Genomic DNA, 25,102 nt, shown 5'->3' with positions numbered 1-25,102 from the left:
TTGTGTGTGTGTGGGGGTGTGACACTGAGGAGGGTATAGCTCTGACAAGCTATTTACAACAACACCCCTGTTTACTTTTTCCTTTCTGATTGACATTTCAATAAGCACTTGCTTCAAAGACATCTGAGTATTAAGCCAAGAAGCATATTAGTCGAGAACTGATTTTCAATATTGTAGAAAATATGTCCTCTTAAACTGGCTTAGTGGTCAAAATGTGCAAACTAGCAGAGAACAACTTATCAGGTCTGGACGGATCAGTTGGAAATGACAAATCACTTACTATGAAAACCTTTAAAACTAAACTGTGCATGACTGGGTCATGACATCTCAAATAATTCAGCCAATTATCACTACTTACAGATATATATAACAATGGCATATGACATGTTTTTCCTCATTCAGTGCATGTGAGCGTAAGACATCACTGAGGCGAGTCAGACAGCTTTCATAAATGGCCAGTAAAAACAACATCTGGCATTCAACTCAAGCGTTTCCAGCCAGATTACTACAGCATACATTACAGGGTGGTGGCTGGGGTGGAAAATGAATAACTAATCAAGACGATGGCATCACTGGGGATTGTGAGTACCCTTGATGTGGCCTCGGGGTCACAAACACGACTCCTCCTAGATGTCAGGACGTCAGCCCTCAGCGTGAGTCCAGGTACTGCTGAACAGGAAACTGCCACCTCAAAGATATGTGAGCTGATAACGACCGCAGGTGATTATTAATATGATCATGCAAGCTGATAGGACCTCACTCATGCTGCTTGGAAGGAAGGCAGCCCGCCTGCTACTGTGCAGGACAGATTAGGAGGAATAAATCACCTGTACAGAGCCCTCCTGAAGCTCCCAGGAGAATGCAGCAATCCTGCTCAAGCATGACAGGCCACAAACATTAAGTTAAACACACACAGCAACAACACACTCCTGAGAGGAAGGAGTCGCTTTTACTGCCTCTGGGAATTTACTCAACAACGACTGATGGCATTTCACTTTAGTTTTTATCGAGCCATTAAATGGCATGTTTAATTCCAACCTTGTAATTTTCTTACATTTGGCTGTGATTGTGCAGGTTAAGCAGTCAAGTCAGTTTTTGTGTTACTGACAGATTTACATCTGTCATGCACAGTTTAGCCCGTTTCCCAGCTAGGGCTTTCCTCCAACTCCCAAATGCATTACCTAGAATTTGACTTCTTATCTGCATTTCTCTAATGTCTTAAAGCAAAGTTGTGAAAAAGCACTTACAAGAAACACCTGCTACAATAGCAAGTGAGATTTTTTAAAACAACTCTATTATTTTCCCTCAACTTCATTCAACTCTGCACACTGTTCACCAGATGGTGTATTGTTGTGAGATAGAACATCTACATTTACAATACCTTCTGCAGTGCGTAAGATGTTATTTATTTTCAACTTCTGTCAAATCTCTCTGCTCACCTCAGGCTATGTTCGTTATATAATGCACTGCTGTAAACTACAATGCTACCTTTGCTTTTCAGTAGTCCCCAATTCATGTCTATTAATATTTGTGGACCTGATACAAATTCTGTTTCAATATTTATTTGAATTACATGTATACTCTTTGCAGATTGTTTCTTGCATACTACAGCTACACAGTGCACACTACATTAAACTAGTAAAGCAATTCAAATATGTTTAATAGTTTAAGAGCTCTGCATTAAGAAAACATAGCCTGCATCACAGTTTCCCTTGAATGTTTTTCTATTATATTTTGTATTGTGTCATATCGTGTTTTGCTTATCTATGGTGAGAGGAGTGTCAGTGTGGATGTGTTGTGCTAGGATTTGGCCTCTGTTCAGCTAAAGCATGAACAAAATACTTCAGTTCATTTGCAATTTTCAGCAGATGGCAACACTTTTGAGATTTGGTTCATCTGCACCTTTTTTGCTCGCTGTTATAACATAAATTGAACCTGCTGGCTGTTTTGTGTGTGTGTGTATTTATGTGTGTGTGCGTGTGTGTGTGTGTGTGTGTGGTCCGCAGTAAAGTCAATCGCAATGCTGTGAGGCTGCAGCATTTTAAGGAAACATGATGGGGCATTTTGGAAACCAAATTGGAAATGGATCGGGCTATATGACTCAGGACAACCATATTTGAAATTTAAATCTTGTAAGTGACTAAAAGTTTTTGACTTCACACATGGAGGGGATGCGTTGTGTAAAAATTAGTGGCTATAAAGTTTTATTACACAGCACTACAGGGTCTGCAAACTCCTCAGCATAATTAGTGTCAAATTATGCCAATTCATTAGATATTACTGCAAATTTGAAATGGCCTCTGGATAAGTGCATTATGTAAAATAGAACCAGAATCAAGGGGGGAAAAAAAACAATGACTTGGTTGAACATTTCCCTTTAAATCCATTTCTGATTATATTTGTCTTGAAAACTTGAAAGCAAGTGCAGACTTGACCTATGTGACCAATTTCAACAGTGCCCTTGCCTGCCAGTCCATTACACACCTCTAGCAACAGCCTCTGCTCTCATCTATCTCAGTCTGCCTACAAGGGCAGGAGAGAGGTCTCTTAGCAAGCCCACAGGGACTGCAGCAGCACCTACAGCACGGGTCCAAAGGTTAAACAATCGGAAACATGTGCAGTACATAAATATCTCCACTGATAGCAATCTCAGAATGGAAAAGCAGGGTTTGCATAAGGGGCTCAGAACAGAGGATGTAACCTCAGATAGCGCGGAGGGAACAGGCAGACATTTAGGCGGTCTGGTGGGGCTAATGGAAGCAGTGGCAGCGGCAGTAGCAGCTTTGTGCGGGGAGGAGTTAGTTATCAGCCTGATGGCCTTATCAGCACTAAGGGCTTCTATCACACATCTCACCTCTGGGCTCTAACAAGGGGTCAGCGCACAACGTTAGACTACCAGAGACTGGGTATCTCTCAAGGAATGACAGTGGATGAAGGAAAAATGGTGGATGAACTGGTCAGATCAGCTTTTAGCTAATTCTTATAACTCTAATTCCACTTCAATTTGCAGCTGAATTTAGAATTTAAAGACTTTTGATTACTTTTACAACATAAACTGGTTAATCCCAGCTTATATCATGGATCTTTTATCTCCCTAAGTAATAGTCTTGACTCAACAGATACTGACCGTTTGACTCGACGCTGGAGTCAAAAGGTAATGAAGCAAATGCAATTAAGGCCCCTAAACTTTGGAACAACCTACCTGAGGAAATACGAGCTGCTAACACAATTGAAAGTGAAGTTTTACTTTTGCTCCGGTAAGTTTTATTGATTGTCTGCTTGTTTCGTTGGTTTAGGTCCAGCTAAGTTACTTTTTTAGATCCGCAGTTTGATGATAAAAGCTGATTGATTGATTCCAGCTCTTTGAGGCACATTTTCAGGGTCAATAATTCAATTTATCATAAAATTTAAAGATGTGATTGGGGAGCAACAGCAAGTTAGGGAATTGTCCAGCGCTCGTGGAGTTTAAACTCTTTGAATGCTTTTGAGTTATAAACCTTGGGCTTTTTTTTTTTTTTTTTTTTTTTTTTTTTTTTTAAATCAGTGATAGGATCCAAGAGTGCATGAACATACAAATATATGAGAGATTTATGTATTTGTATTTTTTCTTCTCTCTGGTTTGAATTAGAAAGAAAAAGCGGATGTCGGGGTTTCCACACACCTATTAGACTGTAACAAGATAAGAATCTGTCGTCAATCTTTTGATTCCTTGTTTGCTTATGTTTCCCGTGATTTAAATCTGATCAAAACACTCCTACACACTCATGATGAAGCAAGTTAGGTTACATTAGATTAGATTTTTATCAATTATTAATTGCTACTACAGATGGTCACTTATTTAGTCACAAATATTTAACATTATAGATGAGAAGCTGAGACAAGTAAGAGATTTGAAGCTGACTTTTTGGCTGCTCTTAATGCTTCTGATTTCGCAATTTTGCTGTCATGTTTGTTGTCTTATTTGATTATTCTTTTGTTTTCTTTCTTGTTTTCTATGTAAACTTTGCCTCAAATAATGATCTGTGAATGATGTGATGATTATGATTATACATTTATTTTTCCACTCTGGATAAAAACAGTCTTAAATGTGTGTTACCAAAACTTTTGATGAGGTTAAACCAAACTTCCTTGCAGTCTATCAGTTTCTTGCAGCTTATTATCCAGTAAATTCAACAGACATGTGGTTGCAGGCAACAAAGGTCAAGAAAGCAAACAGCTTTTTTTCTGCACTCAACTGTTGAGAACAGTGACCATGTCCTCGTGTGTATAATAAACATATGAGCATTTGGCCTGCTCTATTTACCTCCTAATGAGAAATAAAGATCTGCTCTGCATGAGCTTGCATGCTTCAGACAATGAAAAACCCAGGGAGGAAAAAAAAAAAAAGCTCTCGGAATAATTCAAACCATTTGTGGGCACAAGGGACAGGGAGCTTTGTCTGAATAAATTGGCCATACAAAAATCAGAATCAGAATCAGATTTATTGGCCAAGTATGTTAACACACACAAGGAATTTGACTCTGGCCGTTGGTGTCTCTAAAGCAATACAGACAATATACATATTATTTAAAGACAATACACAATATATAAGCAATATACAGATTATATAAAGGACAAACAATATACGTAGAGTGCAAGTGCGTGTGGCATTGCAAACAACAATAATTTGCATCACGTATGGGAATGAAATTGTGATGTATGTATGTATGTGAATTGAGATGATGTCCAACGTATTATCTGTTGATGTGGCATAGGACGGCCATTTGCCAGATGAAAAGTTACATGGAGGGCAGGGGCCCTTCAACAACAAGGCTAAATCATTTCACATGTATGCACATAGCTAACATGTGATGGATGGTGCTGGAGAGCAAAATAACCACATGGCTGCTCCAGAAGGAAATACTTGGCATGATGCAACAAAAAAAGACCCACAATAAATTAGAAAACAATCATTTCATTCAACTCAAGTAGAAGCACTGGGCAGATTGTGCTGAGCAGCATTTCTAAAATAAATCCATAGGTTCCATTAGCCATGTCACGGGGCAAATTAATTTGGTTTTACGGGTGGGTAGATTAAGCTTGTTGATTGTGTCTTTGTCGTTTTCTTATCCAGAATTTTCTAACCATGAGGACAGGGGAGTCCTCCAAATGACACTGGAAAACATGACTGTATAGCTTGGACTGTGGGAATACAATCATGAGTAGACAAAGGCCAGTACTCCCGCCAACTCTGTGTGGATAAGAGGATTGGAGATGGGGGGAGAGCAACCAGCCAAACTCCAAGCAGCAGTGATTTGGGAAGAGGACAGGCATGAGGATTGTAACGGTATCTGGGAAGCCCGCCTGTGTTCAAACTTCTGCACGTCCCTCCAGCAACAAGCTGATATCCTGCACTCTCTCCTGCTGTGACAGAAATACACTGGCCTCAGCGCCAGCTGAACGTGGGCACTATTGATCTGCTCCCAGCGCAATATCTCCTCTTACATCCATAATTATTCTCCTTCAGAGGACTCCACCGTGTGACCTGGCTGCCCGACTGGCTGGCTTTCTATCCACCTCCTTGTTAAAGATGCTCTATGGTCTCACATTTCACGTTGGACTGCCAAAGACCCCCGTCTCTTAACCCCGGCATTTTCGAATATTTCATGGTTCAATCCCAGGGTTGGGGAAGGCGGCTTCGGCACAGCACAATTACAGTGGTTAGTCGGACTCCTCTGGTGGAGCCATGCTGGCTCCTAAAGTACCATGACTCGCAAACAGACAGGCCAGGAAAAACAGAGGAATGTTGGAGAGATCATTCTTCTGTACTGAATCGTCTCTTTGCCTGTACAGTATACACTCAGGACACTATGTGATCTTGAAAAGTGGCTAACAACCTTTTGTCTCGTGACCCATTAAAGTGAGACTGATTAATTTTTGACAGATGAAATAACATAATCTTCCTCTTACAAATGAAAAGTTGAATTTATAAGCAATGAAACACACCCTCGCTCAATTCAGTGCACTTTTGCTACTTCAGCCTCACCAAAAGCTTATGGTAACCACTGTTAGCTAGTGTTAATCTTTGGATGGATATTAATTAATGTATAACTGATATTAGCGAGTCAGTTTTCTGACTATGACTTTTTACTACTTGTGCTACTGTTAAGATATATTATATATTAGCATATTAGCATGTCGCAGATAAAAATTTCAATTGTAAAAGTAAATACCTCACAAGGAGACTTGTTTCTTTTTGGTGGCACAGACCTCATTCATTTCAATAAAAGTTTCTCAAAAAAGTTTTTCTCTGTTTTGGGCCCATGGATCAAATGCATCACAGTCCTTTGAGCCACAGATTACACAAACATAATTTACTAATATGGATCCTCCAGACTTAATGGCTCAAATTCTCATGGTAAAAATGATCAAGTTGGAGTGTTTGTGATGCTCAGAAAAATGTGTTAATCATTCTACAGCCATTTCTTTTATCATGATTGCGTAAGGGAAAAAGTCTTTGGGCCAGTGGGCATCAACTTGCAATTTCGACTATGACCACAGAGCCAAAATCTCCTCAAAGTGCTCAGCCTCGCTCTCAGCCAGGTCAACTAATTACAGTGTAATTAAAGCAATGGAGTCGAAAGAATTTAGGAAAATAAAGGGAAATGCAATGTGCCATTATCCTGTAACCACACGCCCTGTGACCACAGAGAGCGCTGTTCAGCAAAAGTTACATAATCTCAATTTAAAGCCAAGCAATGACTACTCGCAACCTCTTGTCAGAGGTTTCATATGTCAATGAGTTGCAAGCAGTTAAACTCGAGTGATACTTCCTTCTCAGATGGTTTCATTTAAATTGTTTTAACCATGCTAACGGTACGGCTCAGTGGATGGGTTGGATGGTTGGCACACACTTTGATGAACTGTAATCATACTGGTGATCCTTTGACTTTTCCTCCAGCACCATTATCAGGTCAAAACTTGCAACATTAATGACATTCCCATAAGCATCAGTTATATTTTTTGTTAATTAGCAAATGTTAACATGCTAACATGATAAACATCAGCATGTTAGCATTGCCATTATGAGCATATTAGCATGCTGATGTTAGCATTTAGCACAACAACAAAAAGCAAAGATTAGAGAGAAGTCAGAAAAAAATAAATCAAATGTGTAAAAGAATGATTTTTTTTTCTTATTTCCAGTCTTTTTAAATTTGCATCTTAGGAGACTTGATTCAGAGGTTGGGAACCACTGATCTAAGATTAAAAAAAAAAAAAAAAAAACACACACACATGAAAATAAAACAAGGCAGCTTTTGCATTTAGCAAATCATCAGAGTTAATGCGCGCTATGACTCATCATGCAACTCACTGACTGTACGTCACACTGAAGGTCAATGTACTCTGGCTCAGAACGGAAGGCATGTGACTCATCACAGAAATAGCACATTCAATTAAAATTCAGTTGTGAAAGACACAAAGGAGAGCAGCAGCTAATACTTCATGTCTTTTCCTCCAATGACACATTGTGATTGTTCCGCTTCGCCGGCTTTAGAGATGGTTCTGTGTTCATCCTCCCAGTTGGCCTGTGGGGCCTTGTGAATAAACACATGGAGGTTAATGTCTCATGTTCTTCCCCGTTCTCTGCAGACAGCTCTGACAGGAGGAGAGAGAGAAGAGCCTAAAAGGAAAGCTGTTTCGGTAATACGCTAATCTGGCTCTCACATCTCTTTGTTTTAGGCAGTGAGACGGGATATTTTCCCCAAGCCACCGTTGAGAAGCACATCTCCAGTCCGCTGTGGGTGAGCTGTCAAGGGGAAATTCTTTCTCCTACTCTGCTATTTTTTTTTTTTTTTTTGCGAGAACACCCCTCATACCCTAAGGGGTCTTTAGTGAACTTGCCATCACCCACACATACTGACAGTAGAGAGCGCGCACTTCCACGGTCCCATACACGTCACTGAGGCGATAAACAGCCACGGGCCTCGCCACAGAGATAAGGCTTCCAAGCAGTCTATCAAACAAACAAAGCCAGATGACGAATCTGGAGAGATGTTAAGAAATGACGCCATATTGCCCGTGTATCTCCTCCGCCTGTCTTTTTTCCATGCACACAAAGACACAGACATAAATATATATACTTGTACACCCACTTCAGCCTGTCCTGGAAAAATCATTAGAGCCCCCACCACCACACACACACTGCATGCAGATGGAGAAAAATAGGGCTGAGAGCCAAAACGCCTGAGGGGCTTTTCATGACAATAACCTTCTGTAGAGCTGCTTGTATCCCTCCACCTAGATCACGGAGAGGTGCTGAGGGATGGATGGGAAAATAAGCGAGATAACCATACAAAATATTAGGCGAGGAACATTCACACAAAGTACAGAGGAGGAAGAAATCCGTGTCATTTTGCTCTCATGGCCTGGAGAGATGGCAGGCTAAATGCTCTTTTAAAACAGCTTGAACATTGAAATGATGATGGCCCCTTTTGCCTCAGCAAAGCACATTAATACATAGCCGAATGCCATTTCCACTTTTGTTAAATGGCTCACCTATTGAGTATTCAATTACAATGGCTGTCTCTCGTTTGGAAGACGAGGCTGGGACCCATATAAATAAGCTCCCTCTGAGTGTGGAGCTGCAGAATGCATTGGACAGCAATGGAAGCCATGTGGAGCTCCTGTATGGGGGTGGTATATAATGTTAAATGGCAGAGGAGTGAGGAGGTTGTTGGGTATTGGCTGAGGGGCAAAAAAAACTGAGCTCCTCATCTGCGGTATCGTTTTATTAAGGAAGCACATTTTTAAACCATTTGCACAGATAAAAAAAAAAAAAAAAGAGCCCAAGCACATGAAATGATCTAAATTAGGAAAGCTATGAGTCCTGGCTTAAAAAAACATCAGTCAGGGTGATTAATTCAGTCTTGATTAATCGTTCCATTTGTCTATGATATGTCTTAAATTCCACAATACAAATCCAACGGTAATGGTCCAATCCTTTCCCCCCATTGTGTGGTTTATCTCTTATGCTCAAATAGCAAAAGCAAATTGTGGCTAATTTTATCGGCGAATCCACTGGCATGTGGTTTTTCCAGCGGTAATGATTCCCTCATTTGGGCCTAATTAACTGCAGCCATTAAATGGAGGGAAATGTAATGCCCTGGGTTCCATGTCAGGTAGTGAGAGAGGGACAGCACAGGAGGACTCAATTAGGCCTGCACTGTTCCCAGGTTATCACACGACATGTTTGCCAATTAAGTGAAGTAGCGTCTGATGTCTATGTGCTTCCATCGGCACCATCTCAGAGGCCCTGCCAACGCAGAAACGGCGTCGCTAGCCTCTCCACCACCCCGCCAGTGAGGGAACAGACACTACACTATGCCCCAAAAAGGCAGTAATTACAGGATGGATGGGAGACTATTATATAAGTACGAGGCTGCCGATAGGCCAGGCAGGGCCTGCTGATGCCAGGTTTCAAACAAGTACCAGCAGGATCGAGTTACAGCAGAATTACCCAGGGTAGACTCAGTCAGAAACATAGACACTTTCAACATCAGAAGCAGGCAAAAACAAGAAAAGAAACAGAGGCTATTGACATTTTTTGGAGTCTGTGTTGTTGTACAACTGTTTTGGAATGTCAAACGATCAAAATGGAATTGTGATCTGACTGAAATAAAACCCAAGTCATGACAAATAATGCAGAACTCGATTCTCAAGGACTTTAATCTTGCCCAAAAGTACTATTAGTCATTTTCAAAACATCATATTTTAAAGCTGCTTTAAACATATTTCCCCAAGTGTGTGTAGCTCTGTATCATGACTCAGTAAGTGTGGGAGAGGAAGGCAGAGACAAGCAGACATATTAGCCTTCCCTTATGGCACATTCTGCAAGGCTAGAGGAGTCAGTCTGCATGATCCTGACTGTCACTGACTTGTTATGAAAGCATCGCGGGCTGAGGCTGATCCATCACTTTGGGGGGTGGAAGTTGGGGTGAGAGGACGGCCGGGGGGGGGGTTTGGAGGGGGCGAGCGTGGGCGAGGCAGCCCTGTTGCCTGTCACTCACCATGCACCACTGCATGACCGCCAACCTTGTCTGGCCTGTGCACAATGGGAGGTCTGGGGCTCGACTGTATAAGCAGTCATTCCCCCGCTTCCCTCCTCCCAGCAGCCAACAAGGGGGAAGGCCAAAAGGAGTCAAAACACTCTGGACAGGCATTAGTCCTATATAGACCCTGGAAGACCTCACTGCTTGAGGCGGCTGAGTGGTGAATATCTGCTCTGTTTCCCGCTGAATCCCTTATTTTGGCCGGGTTCAATTCCGGAGAGCAAGCCCTGACAGAGTCTCCAAAAGATAATCTCCTTCAACAAACATACATTGCAATTATCCAGTCATTAAACTGTAATGACTGGAGGTGTGAGCAAACTTCTTAAGCAAACAGTTACAGTACCACCCACCCGAAAAAACATAACGCTTGCAAAATGTACACCGTGGTTAAGGAGACAGAATCGTTCCTCACAGCAATTAGGGAGCGAGAGAGGTGCATATGTAAAAGGGAGGGAGAGGAAAGAAAAGAGGAAAAAGCTGAAGTCAGCAACAGCAATAAATCCTCTAATGCTGAGCAGTTTTTTCCAGTTCTGTCCTGGTCTGTGGACCCCATCTCTAACCCGAAAAAAGGGCTCTGTTTAGTAGCTTTAGCAGTGGGGAGGCGAGTTCAGTCCAGTGATCATCCACTCCCCTGCTCCCCTCCCCAAAGGTGCAGTTTGTCCAGGCGGTGCCTCCGAGTCAAGCTCAGCTGGCCTGTTAGAGGATACTTCCCAGCAGCACCACGGTCTGTGACCACAGCTTGACCCCCAACCAGCTACTCACTTCCACAGAGCCGAGAGAAAAAAAAAAAAAAATCAATGGATCAACTGGCATGAAATGGTGACGGGATTGAGATGAATGATTACTGGGCTAATTCTTATTCATCTCTTTATGGGGCAGTGATAAGTGAGAAGTTAAATGGATATTGAGGAGATACAAGAGCAGAGAGTGGAAGGAAACTGAAGACATGTCATTTCATTTTGCTTAGAACAAGGTGAGAGGATATAGTCTTAAACTACAAAGCACTCAGGGAGCACATACCTCCACAAATCCTTTGAATTTGTTATATATATAGAAAACATTCAGTAGTATCTAATCTGCATCTTTTTCTGGATATTAATAGACAACTATGCATCTTGTATGAAAATGAATTGCTGTTTAAACTCATCATGTTTCAGAAGCATCACATAAAGGTGTAAATGAGTTATTGCAGTGTTAATAGGCTAAGTCTACAAGAATTTGGAATATTATGAGAAAGGTGGTGTTATGTACTAAATTTGCTGAAGACTGGAAATTTGCATGAGTGATGAAAAATATGTCTACAGCCACGCTAGCAGCTCTTTGAGGATGTACTGCACAGCAGGGCTTTGAGCTAAATGCTAGCATGCTAACAATGACAATGCTAAGATGCTGACGTTTAGCAGGTATAATGTTTATTTTAGTTTAGTGTGGTAGGTATTTTATCAAAGGTATTGAAACTGAACAAAAAAACCCTGAAATTTGGTGACAGTCAGGATATCACCAAAGTCATTCGGCTTCATCCTTCAAATTCGTTATGTTTAAATACTTCATAGGTTTTTGAGATATCCTACTAAATAACTAAAAACAACAAAAAAGAGACAAATGACTGAAAATATAACCTCTTTTGTGGAAATAAGTGCACACAAAAAAAGCATGTGCTGTATATCTAGATCACAACAATGTGGTAGCAAACAGAATCTCTATCCTAAACATGTCTCGTTTCACTTACCGTCTCGTTGCCAAACAAGATGTCGACATAGGGCATGACCTTCATCAAGGGCTCTTTAAAGAACTGGCTGATGAAAGGTGCTGAGAGGTTCATGCAGAAGATTTTGTTGTTATCTGAAGCGTGCTTCGCCACTTTGAGGATTGACTCCGGGGACACCGTCAGGAAAAACCCCTGAAAATGAGACAATAATATTTACTTACATCATACCAGTTTGACTCACTTCAACCGAACCAAACAAAATAATCTGTATAGCACTGCTGTACAGGCGGCTTTATCTGTTTTTTGACAGCCAAACATGTGCCAGAAAGGACTGAACTGCGGGCTCCTATGGACTGAAACACGTTAAACTGCTAATTTGTGGGTTTTTGATTCTGACAAGGAAATTTTAGGGTGACAAGGCATGGTATTATTGAAATAACACAGGAGCAAAAGAGAAGAAAAAAAAAGCAGCAGTCGTGCTCAAACATTTGTCTGAAATGGTTTCTTAGAACACACACAGTGTAACAAAGAAGAGGAAAAAGGGCAGGAAAAAAATCCATCCAGGACAAAGCCTATGGCTGGGCTCCAAGGCTCGTACTGGAGGAAGCAACATGCACGTATCCGATGATAGGGCGAACAAAAGTCTCGTCTGGACTCTCCTTACTTGGAAACAAGAGAGGCAGGTCCACTCATTGTGTGAATGAATACAAATCAGGTAAGAAAACACCTTTGTGTTTCAGGTGGAAACCTGAAGCGAGACTCTCCTGCAAGCCACACAAAAACACTCCTCCTTTGATACTGATCTTCTTAACCTTGTTTTTCAGCAACAAGCTGCTCTGTAAAACCACTGTGTCACAATAGGGGCAAAAAGGGGAGAGAGGAAAGGAAAGTTTCAGCTCAGTGATACATTTAATCTGGCTGAAAAGCTTCTATTGTGGGCTACAGTGCAGTTCTCATTAAAGCACTATGACATTTGCAGCAACGGAGGAGCGACCTCCCTGAAAAAGAAAAAGGTAAAGTATAATACCGATGAATAGAGGGTGACTGAGGTGTCAATCAAATGTACAAGGCATTACAATTCAGCCGTGCTAAGCAGGGAAACTCTTTATTACACACTGATGGTGTCATTCATTCTCTGGGCAGACATTCTCATTCCCTTACAGTGCTGCATGTCCTGTGGTTTTTTTTGGAAATGTCTTTAAGTTAAGGCCCAGGTTAGCACCTGTGGCTGCTGTGTCACGGCACCATCTGTTGAAGACTAAAAAGTTGTTTTCAATGGATCTGAGAGCACAAAAGAAACTCACTCTGGGCTAATGGCCCATCACTGACCTTGACATTTTTCTTTTGCAGTGTGCCAACGTGTCAGAGGAAGGGGAGATTGTTTTCTGACACAAATGGCCTTTTTTTGGTAGTTGAAAATAAACTGTCATGGTTACCGTAATGTTAACACTGATCAAAGGCCGGCAGCTCGATCAAATATCCTGAGGGGTGGTGAACTTTAAAAGCCATGCCACAGCTTCTCTAATCACACACTGGCTCTGTGTAATTTACTTCTAACCTCACTACCACTGCCAGTGCCATCACATTAAATCACTTAGAAATCAGAACTGAAATACATTAACTGATTCCTGAATGAATATCCATGCAATACTAAAACAGACTGATTTAATTCTCATTTGAGCAATCAAGTCCATTTTGATTTGATACAATTTATTTACAGATGTGAAAAACACACTGCATCCAGTCCATGTACAGTGAGAATAGTCTCAAGACAGACAAAAAAACAATAATCTTTAAAGCCAATCATCAGTACAACTCTGTGTTTCTTCCAGAAATGACACATAATTAGTCATTTTGATGCATTTTATCAAGTGATCAATTTAGTTACTAGGCACAACAATGAGTTGTGACTAAACAATAGTCACACTCATTAAATAAAAAGCATTTGCTGTGTGAAATAGTGCCTAAGTATATAAAGCATATTTATCTTTATGATGTTAGGCCCAACTTCGCTATAAAAAACTCTGTGAATCCTTGCAAACTAACCCAAAAATACATTTGGGTTAGTCAAATGAAAATGCTTAAATACAACAATTACAAACATCTAACTGATGTCTCGAAGAGCCTGAAGTCTGCAGTATATCCGTCTTTCAGTGCACATGTTTTTATGTAGTCTATCAACATCATCATAAAAAAACATTTTGTGTTTCTGTGTTTGAAGTCAAAGTAATGCTGCAGGAATCCCGTTCATAAAAATCATACAGGCCATTTTTTCCACCAGGCTCCAAATGTTGTGACTCCAGTGGCTTTGTGGGGGGAAAAAAGCCTCAGTCTGAGCCATGTGAAATTTCAGTTCCCATCAGTAGTCTCTGCCGACTCCGAAACAGGAGAACTTAAGTCTTTAGTACTGCGGTGCAGATCATGTATCAAGAATACCAGATCCAGTTTCCCAGGTGTCAGAGAGCCCTGTGAAGTGGGGTGACTATCACATTTCCAGGTCAAGATGATCAAAGCGCTGGGTACACTTCGTACAATTTCCACCCAGTCAAAACATTCAATAAAGCATTCAGAAATGCATTTTCCTGGCAGACAATAATGCGGAGCGATGTTTGGCCATGTCAAGTGGTAATTTGAGGGAAGAGTTGGAAAGGCAGGGCATCCATTTTCAATGTTTACCCTAAAAAGAGGAATGACTTCCACTTTACTCACACAAAGAAAATGTCTAAATGCTACTCTGAGATGAAATTAGTGGTAATCTAACCATAGAGGTCCTAACGACACAGCAGCAACACGCTATCACACGTTCCCTGCATTGTATCAGTGTTTTCCCCGGGGCTGCTCACATCTGAAAAGCTGGGTGTGATGGATGGCATGGTGTCACCGGGCTTAAAATAAAAGTGGACATCTGAAGGGTAAAAATGATCTATTTTGGGAAGGGCATTTTCATTTGCACCAGCAGCAGAGGTGGTCATGGAAAAAGGAAAAGCTTTTTTTTTTTTTTTTTCTTCTTTTAACCCAGGTCTATTTTAATTCTGCAGGGATAAGGGGGAGTGTTCAAAGTACTGTGTCATGAAGGTTTTGTTTGACACTTCCTATTACTCAGGAATGATGGAGAGAATTTAAACCATCACCACCTCAGAGACAAGAGTAATTATGGCCACTGCAATCACACCAAATTTCCTCAAATCCCCAGATCTTAGTCAAGTTTATTTATACAGCCAGAAATCATACGTTTCTCTCAGAGGGCTTAACAACCCAGAGACTCTCTATCCTTAAAAGTCTCTCAGCATTGCTTTTATAATAACAATGGATGAAATGTGAGTGAAAGGGGTCAGTCATGGTGACAAACCCTCAGAGGAGCAATTCCCCTCAGCTCTAGAGAGCTTTTTAGCAACGTTCATCTCATTGTTTTGGTGTTACGGCCCACAACTTTACTGTTGTTACTGCTTTTATCAGCAGAATTTTCTTATATTTCAGCAGGCAGTAGTTTTGATAAAACCCCAGTAGGCTCTCTGCTCAGCAGCAAGCTGCAAACAGGTGAAGTTGGCGACCCGCTGGTGGCTTTTCACTCAGGAGGTGGTGGACCAAATCAAAATGAAAGGTGAATATTGGACTTACATTCACCAGATGGCCGCAAACACGACTCCAAATGAATGCAAATGTCGCTCTGTATCTGCTGTATGTGTAGGCAGGTAGGTAGTTGTGAGTCAAGGATGTTCCTGAATTGTATTTCATCTTCTCACCTCCACCTGTAGCAACACCAACACAGCCCATTGCTTTTCTCTAACAGCCTAAAGTTGCAGTCACACAAGCATTGATATCTTTTTCCTTTTGAAGTGAATGCTCCCCATTCACTTACGAATTCCAGGAAGCGCTCCTTGTTTTGGTGTGATCTCCAGCCGCCGTGAGTAGACTGTAGTTCAACCTTTGTTCAACTCTAACCTGCAAATTCAGATAGAATATCCAATAGAAACACTCATGCACTGTGTTTGGCAAAAAAAAAAAAAAAAAAAAAGTCATTATTCTAGCTGGGTGCCTTCACTCTGTTTAGTACAATGTCACACTGCTGTCAAACACTGTTCACAGTTTGTGATTTCGCTGCTCAATATTTATCTATCACCCAAATCGGTGCAGTGATGTCATATCTTTTCTCTAGGCTGAGTGAGTGGAGGGAAGGTTAATGTGACTTTACGTTTCGAGCCTCAGTTCAGGTACTTCTATCGCACAAAAACTTCTATTGAGCAACAGAGTAGGGATCCCTCTTCAAGGATGTACAGGCATGCAATAGTTGTCGCTTGTAGAGAGTAAACAAGAGTAGCAATGGTAGAGTTACAGAAGAAGAACTACAGAGTAGAAGTGTTAAAAAGTAGCATGAATACAGGTGATATAAATAACATTATACAACCACAAATTGCACAATAATATACCAGAGAGGACTTTGTGTAGAAATAAAATGTAGCATATATACAACTTTGTAAAGTGACTTTGTTTCAAGTTGTTTTATTGAGGCGTTTGTTCCCGTGATAAATTCCTCCTGTCAGGAAAGCCCTGTGAGCTAACCAGCAGTGTTGCAAAGCTTTTCAAAAACCGCCCAGGCCATGCTATCCCTGTCATTACCATAAACAGCCCCCCATCATGCTCTCTGGTGCACAGGGTTCATTACACAGAATTAGATGTCACACAGATCAGAGCGTGCGTGATGCCACACACTGCTCTCCTCCTCAGTTATCTCTGTAAAGCACCGTTGCGAGGTGGATCGATAGCTGAGGTTTGGAGCTTCATTAGCTCAGTATGACTCCATCTCCATCAAGACACCTCTGGCACGCTACACCAGTGTTGCAAGATATATTTTACTCTCCGATCCTGAAGGTCCTGCTGTTTTACACACAAACACAGGGACAAACAAGACCTTCACACATGATGAGGGGTGGGTGGGTAGCGGGGGGGGGAATCTGTGTCAGTCTCTGGCTTGATAAACAGCAGAAAGAAAGAAGACAAACAGAGGTAAGTGATTAATGGTGTCACAAAGTGCCTTGAGTGGAGGAAAAAAAAATTACAAGGATGAAAAGAGCTCATTTAAAGCTTTTCGTTTCAAAGGAAAATGAGAGGAGGAAAAAAGCTACAAAGCAACTGAGATTTTCACAATGCTAATGATGTTTTGTTTGCATTGAAACGGCCAGTTGGTTTCATTTAGAAACAAGTTCAATTAAGCCAACAGAGAAGATAAATGTGTAACAACCTCACAACATGATTCAGCATTCCATGCACTTTTAGGATGTTTGATCTGACTGCAAGGCAATTCGACCGCGCTGATAGCATCTGCCTCTTCTTCTTCTCTCTTCCATTAAGAATCATGTTCTGGTGAAGCTTATCAGACATCTAGGAATTCACCCACTTCTTCTGGAGGGAGCTGGAGGGAGGCCAACTGTACTGGAAACATAAGGGAGGGCTGTGCTTTTAAAAGGCTGCTCGGAGATGAGGAAAGGGGGCTATCATGTCAGCCAGGATCTCCAGGGCAACATAAATGTGCCACAAACGCTGGATTTAACAACTGGGCAGAGACATCACTTACTAACTGCTGCAGTATTTATTTCTATAACATTTTCTCTGGTTTAAATATTACCCGATTTTCAAGTGAGCGGATATTTTTCCCCGATGTCGTGAAGGTCTCTTGTGGTGTATGTGAAATATAGAGATGTAGCTAGAAGGTCAGGGCGATAACTAAACATACCTGAACAAGGTCGTTCTAATGAGTGTGGATAAAACAAGACATTAGAGCCAACCGCAGAACATGTGAGGGGAGCGTGTGTCACACTGCAATTTGTACAACCATCAGAGACCGTAATTACATTAACCTCAGACACCTCCACTCTGTAAAGTAACGGAGGAAACTACTTGCACGGAAAAAAAAAAGAAAAAAAAAAAAGGGTTCTTAACCCCAACTTGAGGTTAAGGTTTTGTTGGCATCACAACACTGGAAGAATTGGTTTGATTTTAGTGGCATCTCACTAAAAGTAATTTGAGATCAGCTTCAGGGTCTTTTCAAATGGCAGCCTTTTGCTCTCCTGTTAAGCTCTACAGTTTCAAAAATGTGTTGGCCGGGGGAAGAGGCCAGCCTGAGCGGGAGAGTGGGATGCCAAGGAATGTACTTAAGATCTAAAACAGACAAGATTTAAAGCCAAGAGCATTTAAATGCCAATACTAATCCACAAAATAATTCACCGCATAGCACAAACTGACTCTCCCTTACAGATACCATATGTTACCTCTGTAAAGAGATGAAACAAAAATGATGCCAGCAGAGATGCTTTCTTCTCTTCCCTAAAACTGTGTTATCTTGTTATTGAAAAAGAAAGCCAAGCTTCTCTCTCTCTCTCTCTCTCTCCTCATGTTCTAAAGTAAATCTATGTTTATGCTCTCTTGTTTCTACTGTTGTTCTTACCTCCATCATTGGGAGATTAGCCCAGAACAAACTGTTTGGTTTGCAGGGAGTTAAAATTTACTAATGCATACACTCTCAAGTGTCCTTGTCTGCCACACAGCACTTAATTAGCATTTTAGTGCGAGCAGTTCTCTCTCCTTCAGTACCTCTGAAGGGGAAACATCACTCCGACTCTTGCAAGCACACGCTCGCGCGCACACACACACACACACACACACATGCATACACTTTTGGAGTCAAGTTGAGCTCCTGTAGTTTCTTACACGATTTGAGAACAGGATGAGGAATGGAAAAGGGAGTTTGTGGGGGTCGATGGAAAAATGGGATAAAAGTCTGCAATGTGAAAACAGATGTCGGGGCTTCAGAGTTGTCTCTTCTGAACTGGCACGAAAAGACGTATTAATATATGGGTCAGATGTATAAAGCAGAGGTTCAGTGTCAGAGTTTTGACACTGTAGAGGAGTTTCTAGTTTCAGTGACTCGGGAGGTTGAACACAGACAGAAACCAAAATCTCAGCAGACACTCTTGTTGCTGAGAAGTGAACATTTCCAAATGTACCACTCTGTGGATGTAAATGAATTAGTGCACTTAACACTAAACACTAAAATGAGGGACTGAGGAGACAATCTTTCACTGTTTGCAGTTGCTCCGGTGAAAGCTAGCGTACCAGGTTGGAAAATTACAGGTAATTGCTGAAGCCATTGAATCCAGTTTGGTTTTGGTTGAAAGACTAAAATAACAAAGCTTTGATTGCTGAAAAGACAAGGGCAGGGAGCTCAGAGGCCCCGTTGCTAAGAGTTAATTTGATACATATTTCTCCCCCTTGAAATGTCTGAGGCACTGGCAAGAGACGGCAAAAAAAAAAAAAAAAAAAAAAGAGTGAGAGGGAGGGTGAGACCCCCGCTCTCCCTGCAAATACTATCCATCTGCCATATTACATTTAACCAGCATGAGAAGCTAAGGGAGCGCCCTTGCACAATATTGTGTGAAGGCTGTCAAACTCAATGCAGAAGCCTGCTGCCCACTGCTCAGAGCTGAGGACACAGGGCTGCTTAAATTCAGTCTAATAATAACTTCTGACTGTGTGCGCTCAGCACCAGCAAAACAGGAGAACACGTGGCAGACAGGGAACTTTTAATTATTCATGCCTGTTTTAAAAAATATCTTCTAATTGAAACTGTAATGTGATGGCCACCGGATGAAAACACCAACAGCTATCAACAGCTTTTTGCCTAAATGCCAAATTAAAAAAAGTTGCAGCAGCAAACAAAAATATCTTTTTTTTTTTTTTGCTGAGCGTGCATGATGCTTGCTGGTGTCTTTAAAGTGTCACTTTAGGTTGTTTCTAGGATGTGATCTTTTATATGATTCTTACTGGCAATTTTATTTCTGATTTCACAGTCCTGTTTGTGTTTAAAACGGATACTTCAGCCATTAAGTGTTGCACTTCCATAAAACTTGGGGACCAACAAGAGACATATAACAAAGAGTGCTGACTTTTAGACTCTACAGTTCGAGCTCCAAAAAACGCTGGATCCTACCATTCCCACAATGCAGCACAATAGCGTCTTTTCATGAGACTCTTCTTGTCTGATAAACACCCATGCTGTCGAGCGGTACTCCTCACTATTGGTACGCTGACCTTCATGTGTACAATTGGTGAGATGCCTCTTTAATTCTGATCTTGTAACATTAAGTCCTAAAAAATCTAAATCGGATACTTTTACATTTTCAAGACTTACTATAATTTATACTGAATGAATGAAGTTTATGAACTGTAACCAAACAACCACTGCAACCATATTAAAACAACAACATGCTGTGTTTCTAGTTAGGCAATACCAATTCAATTTGAAGTGAGCCTGAGCACATGACTTGCTAACCAGACAGGATACTTAGCTAGCTAAACAGCCTCGCATGAACAAGTAGGATACTAGCTCAAACATATTCAAATCTTTGCAGAAACAACTGAAAAGGGATACACTTGTTATCCAACTATCATTGACATACAACAAATCAACTTATGTAATACTCACAGGCATTTATTCTCAAAACGTCACCAAGAGAAAATGCTGAACTGCACATTAGCTCCACTCACGCGACAACTAAAATGGAAACTGGTGCAACAGACTTTATGTAGCTTAATAATGACCACCAGGGGAGCTCAACACCATGAAATTATATCTGGAATTGGACAAATGATATGAACTACCAGCACACAAAGATATTGTGTAAATAAATATTTTCTTTCAAACTACTTGGGCTACTCGCAATTGGGGCAGGGCTGTTTTTGAAGGCTATGACATACAGGCGTCGAGGAAGCTCTCTGTCCAGTGGCACAGCACATTTCTTGCCTTGTATTCAACATCATCAAGCTCCCTTTGGCCCGTGCTCTCTCACACAGTGGTGAACATTTTGGCTGTACCGGCTGCCTGCTCCGAACGCCATGAAAAACATTCTGCTTGTATGATCAATTTTTTTTTTTTTTTTAGAAATTCTGAATTTTATGTTTTAGAAAACAGAATAGGGGCAATAGTCTGGAAACACAAATATTTTCACTCTCTCTTCTTTTTTCCATTCTTCTAGACCTGGAAATGACTAAAATCAAAGTCAATACTTTTCCATACTGTGTAGGAACCCTGAACTAATAATGAAACTGAGAAAAAACTGAGAAAAGCAAAGACATCTTTGCATTTGAGAAGCTGGAAACAAGAAGTTTTGTATTTTAACTTGATAAATGACTAATTGTTTAAGCACTAAATCAAACACATTTTCCCCTCAACTTTGTACGTGCTAATTTGAAATTGTAAAATCACACTGAAGTCACAATAAAGTCTCAGTATCTCTGGACCTCAGTGACACAACATGGTGCTAACACTCACGACTGGTATTGCTACAGTACTAAAATCAAGCTCAGAAAAATCAATTGCCTGGAGGCAAGAAGTGTGAACTTTCATACCCTAAGCCCAATTTCCTTGAAAGTGGAGGTCCTAAATCAAATCAAGCCAAGCCAATGCACCGTGGAATTATGCAAAAAATGACACAGCTATAGAAAATGACAACTGGTAAGAAATACCGTCAAGGCTAGGAAACTTTGGAGCTTGTTTATTCACTCCACATGTTTTTATCTTCCTGGTGCTGTGATGATACTACGAGTCAGCTCTGATTGTTTTTGCTTTTATTCAGGCCAAGGGGGAGAAATATTGAGTGCACACAGATGATGTAAACAGACAAAAAGGAAGAGCAGGCAGGAGGATGAAACAGTGCAGAGAACAGAAAGTTTACTAGTTTCGTCGATGCAAGAATAATTTCCATGAAGATTCTGTTGTTGCTGTGGTATTTTGCTTTTTAAGAGAACGGGTCAGTTACTGTTAAAACTTGAAATTGCTTTTATGATTCACCGCTGAGTGAAGAGAACTTCCCTACCTGTGCACGGCTAATCACAGCTGATGAAAATACCTCAGCTGGACTTAAAAAAAAAAAAATCTTAGAGATCAAAAGAAAAAAAATGACAGAGACTGAAAGACACTGGAGGAGCTTTCAAAGTAAAGTACGTTTTAAAGTAAATGCATGATAATACCATTAAAAGTTGGCCACTGTTGCTGTACTTTTCTCTCTGTCAGTTATTGTGAAAGTTATTGCTCTCCACTGGGCTAAACACACATTTTCTTCCCTCAGAGCACTCAAATATTAGTAGCGTAGTGTACTGAGAGCTTCTGCCACTTGAGAATAGCATCTCAGACTGAGATGGATGTAATCATAGCCAAAAAATATGAGTGTTTCTTAAGCATCAAACTAAAAAAAAATCATGAAATTCAGATGCTGCTTGTAGGCGTCAGGGTTGTCTGCCAAAAGCACAAGTAACAGGGTGAGGAAACGTGTTAGATGTTAAATCAAAATTGTTCAGAGGTATTAGCATGCTCTTTGCCTTTGATAATTCTGCCATTGCTTATTAGCAGTCATGTGGTCAATATTACCTCTCTGTAGGACGAGATGACTATAACACAAGAGAGGGCAGGGTCACGAGGACACGTTGGAGGGTTAAACCAGTCTTAATTTACACAAGGAAAAAAAATAGGCTCATAATCTGTTTTGAGACTCAAAATGCTGTGGTGTCTTCCAGTTTGAATATTTTTTTAAAAATATAGTTTTTCAGTTGCATCTTGCACCGTGTTTGTGCATCTTTTTTGAATGTCTTCCCATCAACTGGAGCATTAATACTATTTACTGCCGTAACTGTATTTTTTCCTGGTATTGCTACGCTTGTTACAGAATCTTTGTCACTGTAACTGTTGATATTTTTTGTTTGTTTTCTTCTGGAATGAATAGAGCTGAGCAGCTTAAAGTGATTGTGTGGTTGGCCATGGCTTTTAGTTTAAAAAGTCTGAAGACCGCGTACAAAATCTTTTCCTTGTTGACTCATTCATTATTTCCTACATAATAAACACTCAGGTTTACTCTGTAGTAAGCAATGAATTGAGATTTTGGACATTTAAGAGTCAAGTTTGCTCCATTATTGTTGATTGCAGTGTTGCATAAAGATAATTTACACGTCTATCGAAGGTAAAGCATTGCAATGTGGAATTTCAAGTTGAAAGAAGTAAAGATTCTTTGTACACTGCATGTTCTTCTTTATTGTGGTAATTTTTTAGGGCACAATATAGTGCATAATTGTGCAACTTACTGAGTGTACTAAAATAAAATGCCAGAAAGTAAATATAGCGTATTAGGTAGCCAACAGAGAGTGATTTCTGACTTGGCCTTGAGTTTAATTTAATAATTCACACCAAATTAATCCTTTTTAAGGTCCACTGCAATAAAAAATGTGTTTTTCTTCGCTGTGCAGAATGATGTATGTGCAGAGTTTGACACCAGAAGGCTGTTGTCACATTAATCTGATGAAAAGTGGAAAGTTTCTCTGTGCGCACCTTAAATCTGAGTGAGAGGTGGACATAAAAGCGGGATATTGTGACATCACTACCAGCTTGGAGGCCAATGGTGGTCCAGTATGCAACTTACACAGCAACTAACCTTATCAGACAATTTTTTATTCAAAATAGTATTCTTATATATCTTAAAAAATGTCTGGAGGGAATCTTTAACTTGGTTAATATCTAGAAAGATTTGTGCAACTATAGTAATGAATATCTGACTATATGTTAGATCTAGATCTAAGCCACAAAGTCATCACATCCGCAAAGTCAATCTTTGTGAAACAAGCTCTAACTCAACAAATACTTTAACTAACTGGGTCCAGGTTAATATTTCAGCACTAAAACGAGAGCCTAAAGTGGCCATCGCTCTGTGATCACAATATTAGCAATAAAGCTGTGTGGATGATAAACCTCTTTAGCCAAGACCAGTCACTCTCTCGCCTGATTTATTCTGACGAGAGCCTCTCAGACGGACAGGAGAGTCATCCTTAGCTTCTACAGCCACATCCATTTTTCTAATATTTCAAAGTGCTTGAGATTTCTAAGTGGAACAGGCTAAATGAAACACACGGGATGTACTGTAGAGTGCGTGTATCATCTCGAAATAATATACACATAGTACAGTACAATATGTGCCAGTGTTTGGAGACTGGAGAATTCCTCTTCAAAGACAAAGACATTTTAAGAAAAACCTTAAATTTGCTCTCCAACACGTCAGTCTGGTTGAAGAGTATCCATTACTTAATATACACCCACACTTCTTAGAGCTGAGCTGCAACATGAAAAATTACCACTTAAGGGAAAAATAAACGTGTAAAGCTGGTCTGAGGAGCAAGAGGTGGAAGGTTGCCTTCTAATTGCTGGAGGGGAGAGAAACCATGTTAGAGTAAACAAAGTCTGATCGATGGTGGGGATTATATCAGAAAGAGCCTTTGGCCTTTGGCCAAGACGAGCAAACACACTGGTCTCTGTCTCTGCTACAGATGGAAAAAATAGCCAAGGCAAGAAGCTGGTGAGTTAAAAGCATTATATTTCAAAGAAGGGGGGAGCAGATAGAGTGTAGTACAATGCCAGATATGACATGTAGCCAACTATATCACGTCTTGGCTATTTGTATCAGACAGAAATGCCAGTAGATAAGAGAGCGGTGTTGTGAGTTTGATGGAAGGCTGTTCCGGCCGAAGGCTTAGCTTTAGGTCAGGCTATACTCCCACGGCGCTGCAGTGCTGTGTGTGAAACCTCTCCATCACCACACGCACAAGTTCAACGCGCTGTTAGCTGGTCATGGCCGGGAAGAAATGTATTCTGTATACTCCCGGCTTCAATGTGGCAATTGCAATTCACATAAGCCACTTAAGGAAATCTGCAGAGGGAGAGAAAAAGGGTATAAAACTGAGAGGGGCTTACGAGTTATTGGAGCCTTTTAAACATGGAGGCTCCTCATCAGACAGGGTTTCCTTTTTTCACCAAGTCTTGTAAATGAGTTCACTCCATTGCCTTTAAAACCCCTGTAAAGGTATTAAGCCGGAAATAACATAATTCATTACCTCTGTCTGAAACATGTTTAACTTGATATAACACGAGCAAAAGTGCTTTGGTCTCAGTTGTAAGGATTTAAAAAAAAAAGGCAAGCAGGTATGTGCAAAATGTAAGCTATTCTGTCTGGGATGTCATTCAGCACAAAAGGAATACTAATGACTTCTGAATCCATTTAGTGACTCACATCAATTTCTGATTTATATTAATGGCCTGTGTATTACTTTCTCCACATCCAGCAGGACTGTGTTCTGCTAAATTTCACCATAATATTCATGTCGATAAGCAGGTGACGACTTGGAGAAAGGACTGATTATATTTGCTAATCCCCAAAGAAATTAGGCGAGATTGATGAAAGCGTGCATATACTCCACACAAAGCCTTGGGAGT

General features: G+C 40.7%; 1 protein-coding gene across 3 annotated transcripts in view; it reads right to left on the bottom strand.

Moving 5' to 3' along the window:
* Positions 1-25,102, bottom strand: part of adkb (adenosine kinase b) — a 108,773-nt gene that overhangs the window by 19,197 nt on the left and 64,474 nt on the right. For all 3 annotated transcript variants that reach the window (XM_044337595.1, XM_044337593.1, XM_044337594.1), the window contains exon 7: positions 11,821-11,991. In XM_044337595.1, coding sequence (XP_044193530.1) covers positions 11,821-11,991 — 171 coding nt within the window. The remainder of the gene's footprint in view (positions 1-11,820; positions 11,992-25,102) is intronic.

The sequence above is a fragment of the Thunnus albacares genome, chromosome 20, assembly GCF_914725855.1.
Source record: "Thunnus albacares chromosome 20, fThuAlb1.1, whole genome shotgun sequence".
Lineage (NCBI taxonomy): Eukaryota > Metazoa > Chordata > Actinopteri > Scombriformes > Scombridae > Thunnus > Thunnus albacares.
Note: the sequence above shows the minus strand (reverse complement) of the source record. Positions and strands in the feature narration are given on the sequence as shown.